This window comes from Falco biarmicus, chromosome 13 (assembly GCF_023638135.1).
Source record: "Falco biarmicus isolate bFalBia1 chromosome 13, bFalBia1.pri, whole genome shotgun sequence".
Lineage (NCBI taxonomy): Eukaryota > Metazoa > Chordata > Aves > Falconiformes > Falconidae > Falco > Falco biarmicus.
Genome location: NC_079300.1, coordinates 26,703,089 through 26,712,551, shown reverse-complemented (window position 1 = coordinate 26,712,551; position 9,463 = coordinate 26,703,089). Strand labels below are relative to the sequence as shown.

General features: G+C 46.9%; 1 protein-coding gene across 2 annotated transcripts in view; it reads left to right on the top strand.

Moving 5' to 3' along the window:
- Positions 1-308: 308 nt before the first annotated feature.
- The window catches only part of INPP5D (inositol polyphosphate-5-phosphatase D), a 56,734-nt gene continuing 47,579 nt past the window's right edge, over positions 309-9,463 (top strand). The window contains exons 1-2 of one of the 2 annotated variants that reach the window (XM_056357916.1): positions 309-541; positions 5,525-5,588. In XM_056357916.1, the coding sequence (XP_056213891.1) occupies positions 408-541; positions 5,525-5,588 (198 nt within the window). In that variant the 5' untranslated portion in view covers positions 309-407. The remainder of the gene's footprint in view (positions 542-5,524; positions 5,589-9,463) is intronic. The other variant, XM_056357918.1, reaches the window with a different exon arrangement.

The following is a 9,463-nucleotide window of genomic DNA, read 5'->3' as shown; positions in this document are numbered from 1 at the left end:
AGACAGGGAGAAGGTGGAAACTCCAAGGGTTTAGCAAGAGATTGTAAATGGGTCGGCAGGCCACCACAGCCTGTGGGACTGAGTTGGTGGGGGAGCAGAAAAGATGCCCAGCTGGGACTGTTTGACACAGTATTAGGACATGAAGAGGGAGGCAAAGGCAGGGAACATGGGCTTGGTAGTTGCTTCAGCTGCAGCATGAAGAGGGAGAGCAGGGGCTGCAGGAACATGTCATGCTCACTCTCTGAGCTGTTTGAGTTGAGGAAGTTGTCCGCGGCTGAGTTTCCTTTCCCTCTCTGCACTATTGAAACAGGAAGCTGGTGAGCTGAAGCTGCCTGATCGTTACACACAGACACACGGGCAGCTCTGGCACTCCTGTATTGGCATTCAGGTTTCCTCCAGCTCCAGCGATGGATCAGGGCTGGTACCACGGCAACATCACTCGCTCCAGAGCCGAAGACCTGCTCTCCAAAGTAGGCAAGGATGGCAGCTTCCTTGTGCGGGCCAGTGAGTCAATTGCTTCAGCATATGCACTCTGCGTGCTGTAAGTACAGCTTTTGAACTCGCGTTTCACGCGCACACTTTTATCCCCGCTTGTGCAGAGTTACCCACTGCGCACCCTCTCCAGCACAGAGGCAAACAGCCGCTGTACCCACCGGGAAGGTCCTGCCCACATCAGAGCATGGCTGGTTTCACCTGACTGGGACACAGGGTAGGGAAGGGTTGGGAGCAGTGCCAGGCTGAACAAACCCATATGCTTTTACAGCTGTACTGCTCACCCTACTCTTGCCCCTGATTCAAAAGGAGAGAATAATGAAAGATATTGTGGCTGTGGTCTGAGAGAAAATAACCTCTTGACCTCTTTGAGCCTGTTAGCAGCTTGGGTCAGGTATTTACATTTAACATCTCAAGTACTGAGCTCAGTACCCTCCCAGGCACTTTTCTTGCTCTGGTTCAGTGTGTGTTTGACTCACCTGCTTGTTCAATGTCATGTCCCATTCAGCAAAAGGCTTGAAATAGTTCCTGGAGCTGTGCGTAATACAGCCGGCACATCAGTGATTCTACTTGCATCCTTGATGTGGCTCACAGGGTAAATATTTCATGTGGGAAACGGGGAGAGGAGAGAAGTGCTGGCAGCCTTGCCCCCTGCCCCCCCCCCCGCTCTGTTCTGGGTTGGGGGTGGGGGCCAGAGAGCAAGGCCTCCTGCCCTGGGTTTATGAGGGGCAGGTGTTATCCCTGGAGGCAGGAGTGCAGGGGCAAGAGGAGGCTGAAGTCAGTAGGTGAAGTCTGAGGTATTTGACTTTGGGTTACAGAGAGATAAGAGAGCTGCTCTCTGCTTAGAAGAGATCAAGAGATCCTCTGTGGGACCCTGTTCTACCTGTCAGATCCTCTTTGCTGCCATTGTGCAGCAGATTAATAAAGCTTCCTTCACCCTTACCCCACATTAAATTACAAGCAGGTTTCTCAGTGCAGCCTCTTTCTGAAAGGATATTTCTTGCGGTAGTAGAGGTGGTGCTGCTGTTTATAACTCTGGTCAAACTGCTTGTCTCCGAGGTCAGACTTCTGGTGATAGCACAGCCTGCTGCAGAGGATCCGACTGCAGAGAAGCGCGGGGCGGGGTGACTGCCCTGTGAGCGTAGGTGTTGGACCGTCAGACATCAGTGGCTGGGTAATGGGGTTCAGGAAGCACAGAGAGCCTCTGTGCCTGCCTGTTCAGCTGTTTGTAATAACATGGGGCAGAGTTTTTTTTCTGGAGAGAGCAGGGAAAGAAGGGTGGCTGCAAATGAATAGCCAGGACAACGTGAGGAAGGAGGGGCAATCGCATAGCGTGGGCTGAGGGGCCGAGTCGCAAGTCAGGGAACATTTTACTAAATAGACTGCTGCTTCCATTGAGTGTTTTTAGTATGACCCCTTTGATTTGCCTTGTAACCAGTAGGTACGCAAAATATTTTTACAGAGCGATGATGGGGATTATAGAAAGGGAAGGTGCTGTGAAAATGTCTACTAACACGCATTTGCATAAGTTTTTCCATTGTAAATGTTTACGCAGCCAACTTTGAAAGCCTTTTGTGACTTGAGAGACATGGGATCAGGAAATAGAAACAATATAATGACCAGGATTTTCTGAACCGGGAGCCAAAGGTTATGTTCTTAAATCCATTCTGAGGTGGCTAACACGAATGACTTGATTAAAGACATGGGGAGCACCCAGCCTCGTCAGCCAAGAGAGCTGGGTCTGTGGTGCAGAGGGCTGGCATTACTTACAGTCTGAGAAATGCCACACAAACTTCTGTCAAAAGTACCTAACAAGCTTTCAGCTTATGCTGGCTTGCAGTTAGTTTGTGAAGAGAAAGGGTTAAAGGCAGTGAATTTTCTGCATGTCATCTTGACAACATGGGCAGCTTTGCTGAAGCTGAAAACTTCCTCAGAGATGTATCACTTTCAGATGTGTTTTTGACTGGAAGGTGTTTTGAAGTTTGAGCTCTTCAGTTACTTGTTTGAAAAACAGAGAGGCTGGAGACAAAGGATGAGACAGGGGAATTGAAAGCCTGCAAAAGGTTTTAACAAAAAGAGAATTATGCTGAAAGTGAGAGTGTCAACTGTGTATACATAAGGAAAACAAAAACCCATTAAATTTGCTCTGAAAAAGAAGGGCCATGTTCTGCAAAGCTCTAATATTTATTGGGCAGATGAGTCAAAATCCAGCAAAAGCAGATATTATGTCATAGAATGAAATAGTGATTTTCTTGAAGAGCTGCTCCAGGAAAATAGGGTTTGTATAAATAGAGACAAGTAAGGGAGGTGTATTTGCAGGGCCTTTTAAGAGTGCTTCCTTTTCTGAAACTTAGAGCAGCAGCATTTAACTGAGCAGCTCAGCAAAGGCGGAGGGAGCGCTCCTCCCCTGCACAGCTGTCCTCTGCTCCGCTGGTCACGCTGGCCCATAAAAGGCAAGAAGCAAAGCCATTTTCCTCCTCCTTTCTCTGTGCCTGGAGCATTTGATCTGGCAGTTTATTGACAAGAAGTGGGCTCTTTAACTTACCTGGAGGGGAAAGCCTGGATCCTGAAATCAAAATGAGCCTGCTTAGCATTCACAGCATGCTGCGCAAGAAGAACTGGTATCATTCCTCCAGGGGATCTTCTGTTGCTGGTTTGTGTGTGAATGGCTGCAGAATTAACAACACATCTAGAGATGACCCCCAAAGGCTAGCTGCAGCTTTAGGGATCCCTCTCAGAGGACACTGCCGGTGAGATGCTGCTTCCAACCCCCCCATTTAGCACCGTGCCTGGCATCGCAGTCCTGTTCAGGATTTCCAGGCACTCCCAATATGCACACCATCACCTGTGCATAAAAGCATACCCAGCAGGAGAGAAAAGAGAAAAGAAAGCCTTGTCCCCTTTCCTCCTCTGGTTGGTTGAGGAGACAGAGACATGACAAAGTACTTGGAGACATTTTGAAGCTGAGGCTGATGCTGTATTTACCCTCCACATAGCCTGAATAGTGGTTGAGCAATTCTGAACTCACCCCAGTTTGTAGGGAGGATCTGGAATGTGACAGTAATTGGGACCACATAACTTGATAGTCAGGATGCTGAGGAAAGAAAGCCTAAGGGTAGAAATGGAGTAAGAGTTCCAGTAATCTCCATCCACGTGCACTAAATTAGGGGGCTGCTAAAGAGGATTCCTTCTTTTGAGCCTAGGAAGTGCTCCTCCCTGCTCCTGTCTCACCCAACAGCCCTTATTTCTTTGTTCTTCCACTGATCTTACTTGCCCTCAGCTTAAACCTCTTCACAAGTATTATGGCAGCAGCCTCAAAAGGGCTGTGTGGTGGGGCACTTTCTCTGAAGGTAACAAGGAGGGTCCTCTTGTGACACAAGAGCCATTGAGCTGGTTTGTTTATCAGTTTCATAATCTCCACACGAATTTTCTCTGATCAGCTGCATGAACAGTTCTGCTTAGCGCTGTTTGCATATCAGCAGGAGGAAATGGTGTAAGAGAACTGCATTGACAGATAAAACCAAAACCCATACCCTTCCTTGGGGCATATCCTCATTTGGCATTGATTGTCCTGGGGTTGGTGAAATTAGCAGTGTTGAGGCAATCTAGAGCAGTTGGGGATCATGTCTGTGACTTCCAGCTCTGTACTAGATCCTCAGATGTGCAAATGAATAGATGCCTGTGAAATGGTCTAACTTTGCTTAGTGAACTGGTAATGAGCCCTGGGAGCAGTTCTAATGCTTCTGTGTCATTTGCATTAATGCCATCAAAAGATACAGGTTCATGTGAATACATGGCAAAATCCTCCAAACACCCTGGAAAAAATCAGCTATGATTTCTGAGTGATTTCATTTCCATTTGCTCTTTGTGACTCCTTGTATAACACTGCCTAATCCTGGTGATCTCTCTCTCTCTCTCCTGCATGGAGTGATTCTGAAAGGTATATGATGAATAGACTCACAACTTAATTGTAAGAGATGAATATTTTATTGATGTGCCTGATCTCCCCAGCTAGGGGGCTGACAGCCTGCATTCATGGTGATTCCACAGGTGATGTGGTGTTTCTGTTACAGCCAAGGAAGCTCTGGGAGTGGATTCTGTTTTTTCCTTTGAGAGAAAGGGGTTGAAACCAGCATCGTTTGCTGGCTTAAAGCCATATTGTATGATTTAACAGAGTGCTTTGCAGGTGACTTAAAAGACTTGATCAATCTGTTGTTCACATGGGAGAAAGGTAAAAAAACCCAAACCTATACATATATTATTTTTAGTCAACACTTCTTGGGCAAGCTCCACAAAGCTCAGCAGCTGTTGAGCAAGGTCATACTTACCACATTACAGCAGTGCTCAGGCTTCCCTTGGGCTCTTGTGCATTAATGTGGCCCTCCACTGGGCAAAAGACTCTTCCATCCCCCCTCTCCCCCTCCCCTTTAAATAAGAATCTAATTGAACTTAGCTGGGACAAAATGTTCGTTATGGCTGATCTGCAGATGCACACCTATGGTGTGCATCTGCACCAGGATAGAGATATGGGTTTTCATTTAAGCTGCTCTTTAGGGTTTGTGCATAAAACTGCGTATCAATCAGCTGTCTGACTGTGATTTAGCTGAAATCTATTATTTGTTTTTTTTCCAATGCAAGTCAATGCACACATTAGCCCTTCAATTTACTCATTCATTGCTGATTTTGGCCCTGTGTCTTTTGGATTTCTGCTTTTTCATTCCTTCCTGAGACACCCACTCTACCGACAGTTAGAGCCATTTGGTGTTTTCTTTCTTTCCGGCCAGAAGAGTTGAATAACTCACTCTGAAGCTGATGCTGATATCACTTTCTGCAGTGACATCTGCAGACATGTCTCAGTGACCAGGAACACGGCAGGTTTGTGTTAGTTCACAGGTTCCAGGGAAAGAAATAAAAAGAAATGTTTAAAACCCTTGTGCATGAAGCCATCCACGTGTCCTCATGGGGGAGGGGTGCCATGGGTGTGATTCCCTTCTGGACATGACCTAGTCATATCTCCTCTGATCTGTTCCAGGTTCCGGAATTGCGTTTATACCTACCGAATTCTGCCTGATAAAGAAAATAAGCTAATTGTCCAGGTAAGCCATGTTGTATACCATTTGGCCCCACAAAGATGCACCTAAGACCACTCACTGCTTTTTTTCAAAGTAGTTCTAACACCAAGATAAAAAGAATATAAGGAGTTAAACTAATGCCTTGGCCAGCAAAGTGCTAGTCTTCAGTCCACTGCTGTGGAGATTTTAGTCTCTGGTCCGCTGCTATGGCCATTGGCACACTCTTTAATGTATGTGTTCAATTCAGTGGCACTGCTATGTTTCATGTAACTGAGAACTTCAGCCCATGGAATACCTTCTCCTCTGAAGCCAGCTTCTTATCAATGCACTCTGTATTTTTTCAATTCAGAATTGCAGCACAATTTACCTACACTCAGAGAATGTAAATTGAGTTGTGGTCTCAGGATCCAGAAAGTACCAAGATTGAGGGCAGGAGTTTCAGACCTTCTGTTTATTCCTATTCTGCTTTTGGATCCTGAATAAGCCACTTCCCCTTCCTGTAGCACCTCTCAGCCCTTGTTTTCTGAATTTAGATCATGAAACTTGGTGTGGGGAAGGAGGCAGGGTCTCTTCAGCCCCAAGATGTGGGTATAAGTTTCCTAGGAGGCAGCAGGGGGTGTAGCCTATCCATCCTCCTAGCACAGCCAGTGCTGCATGGGCATTCCCTGTAAAATGGAATGGAAATGCCCATGCTACTCATGTGCCCCAGTCTGCCCTGCTGTTCAGAGCGGGTCTACATTTGTTGCTTCCCATTTTAGATGACAGTTAGCTTCCCGCACTAGAAATACAGATTTCTACCAATTCCGTGTGCAGCTTACATGGCTCACATGCACCATATTACTTATATATTTCCTGATGTGCTTCAGGGGCATCAGTTTTTCTTTGAAATCTGCACCAAAAAGGCAGCATATCTGAAACTAGAGTAATCGGGTTAGTGAGAACGGTTGAGTGCTGGCAGCTTGCTTTCATCTGTGGGCTGTCGATAAAGACCTGTGGATTGTGTGTCCTGGGTGCACACACCCAGCCTGTGTCCCTTAAGAACCACTTTTGGGTGGCTCAGGCTGTTCAGGGCGCTCTGCTCAGGTGCAGCCTTGCCCAAACACAGCTGTATTGCCACCAAGGCCAATACCAGGCTCTCAGTGCTGTGCTCCAGAGGACTGTGTGCCCAGGGCCAGCCACCAGCGTCAGCGTGGCCTTGCCGGCTACAGCTGGTTTCCCAGAGCCATTGATACCTCTGCCTCACTTGCCACGGCACTTCTGTTCCTGAGGAGGAACTGACAGCAGGTAGCTATGCCAGGCTTGACCTGGGTCTGCAAGTGTTACTATGACATGTCGCCAAACTTAATCCATCTTCCCAGAGCACCCAGCCACACCGTGCAGAAGAAACTGTGCAGGCTCTGCAGGCTGCTAGAGTGGACCAGCACTCAGCTGCAATGAATAACCTGTCATTCCGATCGGGCTCAACACAGTATGCTGCAGGCTGTTCGTAGCAACACTCGATATTTTCCCCATCACCTGATTTAGTCCAGCCTTATTGTCCTAAATAATGTCTTTTGGCATGATGTGCCGATGTGTCGTGACATAATATAGGTGTCCAGAAGGTGACACAGTGTTTATCAATATTTACAGTACCTAGAGTAGCGGCAGGGATCGGGATGTCGCTGTGCCAGATAGCTCACAAGTGAAGCACACCAGGCGGGGGGTGCTGGGGAGACCCGGGGCCCAGGCCATGGGTGCAACTGTCCAAGTCCCCCAGCAGCTCTGTGGCAGAGCCTGGTGCTGCTAATGATGTCCTTGCTCTTCTCACTGGTGCTGTGATGACAAAGGGAACTTTTAGAACCCTAACTCTGAATAGGTTTGGGGTATGAGTTTGGCAGCTGCCTTGTCTTTTTTGGAAAACGAGCAAAGAAATGATTGTATGCTGGCTTTTCCCCTGAGGGAGAGGAAGAAAGGAATGCCAGACGTTCCCTGCAAACACAGCTCCACACCCCACGTTTTGCCCTTACGTGCCCTGGATGGGCCTCAGCACCCTGGGTGAGCCCTGGCCCTCCTGGTAGCTCAGCTGCCCTGCCGGCATGTTGTGTGAGCGATGCTGAACGTGCAGCCTGGCCTGTGGCGTGTGCTAGAGGGGCACAGAAGCCCCAAGTTACAAGAGGTTTCAAAATGTGAGTGGAGAGCCATGTGCCTGTGTGCAGGCGGCTCTCCCGGGAGCGCTGGGCTGCAGGCAGCCCCCAGCCCCCCCCGCTGAGGTACAGCGCAGCCTTGGCCTGTGGTTCTGTGCGTTACAGCCCAGGAAGATGCGAGTTACCAATCTGAGATTGTACTGGGTCTGTAATTGTTTCTGCCGTGACAAAGGGCCCGTTTCCGTGTAAAACTATTCCATTTGTCCACAAACCAGAGCACCGCAGCCATAAGAAATCATTACTTTGCTGTAATGATGGGTCAAGGTTTATGAACAAGCAGAAGGTCTGGCTGATGTCCGCCAGCTCAGGCTTTCCCCACCACATACACCTTCACCTCACCTTCTAGTTCTCTGTAGAGAATTCTGCAGGTTGTTATTTACAAATAAATGTCCTCATCTTCTCTGAGGAGGGATTATTAGAACACTGCTGGATCCAGTGTTATTAGGACTCCATGGGATTTTTCTGAATGAAAACTTTCGGAATCTGCTAGATCTGTTAAGGAAATATGATCTACTTGGAGGTACACCTGAACTGATTCGTCAGGTTCTCTTGGGTTCTGTGTTGTGACTATGAGGGATTTCTCTTGTTTATGTGTGGTGGGATGCAGAGGGACTGTGGTGGAATACCTTTGTACGCCGGGTTGCCAGGAGCCGTAGGTTGAATATCAGGAGTGAGCTAAATAAAGTGTGTTGTTAACTCATGTTTTGAAGACACAACACACCTCCCGTTTTGTGCTGCTTTATTCTAGTTCTGTGGGAGAGGCAGAAGAAGGGGGCTGGCTGCTTCTGGCAGGAGAGGCGCAGTGAGAGTTGTAATTGAGGCTCAGAGCAAATCAGTCTCATGTTGTTGGCTCCCGCTCTTTTACGTTGTTCCAGCTGGGCCAGCTTTTTTTGATTGCTTGTCTGTTGACTTTTGGATAAAACAAAACCTGCTTCATGTGTATTAAAAGATCAGATTTTTGAAAAGCCTAGTTCTCCTGTGCAAAGATGTAAAAGCTGTTGAATAGGAAGGAATTTTCATGTTTTTTTAAATCCCATTATAAAGGAGAGAGTGTACTAATCCTGTGAAATTAGAACAGGTGTTAAATTAATACAGCAATCAGTAAATGCTTCTCATTTCTGGGTTTAAAAAAAAAAAAAGAGACAAGACAGACAAAGGAAATATTAAATGCCAAATCCTGAGATTAGCCTGCATTAGTTACAAATACAGGCCCTGATAGTGGAATGTGACCTTTTTCGCCTGTACAGTGCACCTTCCTGAAGCTAACGAAGTTGTCTTCCTGCCCAGATCTGGGCTGTTGTCTGTCAGGCATTTTTCATGATGACAGCAGGTTTGAAGATGTGTAATATCACAGCTATATACACAGCACTTGTGACATGACAGCTCTCCCTCTGCCATTCTCTGGATTTTTTTCACCTTTAAAGCTGCAAGTTGCTTCACATTTTTTTGAGTCTTGGAAAGTAGATTTAATTTTTCTTTTTTTTTTTTTTTTTTAATTAGAGCCTGATCCCACACTAGCGGAATGATACTCAGTGTCATTTTTTGCATGGTTAAATTAACTGTTCAAGTACAGGTGGCAAAATGAGAGGTGTATATTTTTGCATTCAGGCTGAAGTAAAAAATATTTGCGTATGTCCTTCCAGCATTTTGTGGCATCCTACGTGATCTGCTATTGGGTTTCTGAATCTGCAGCAGCTGTACAAGCAGTTAGCATAG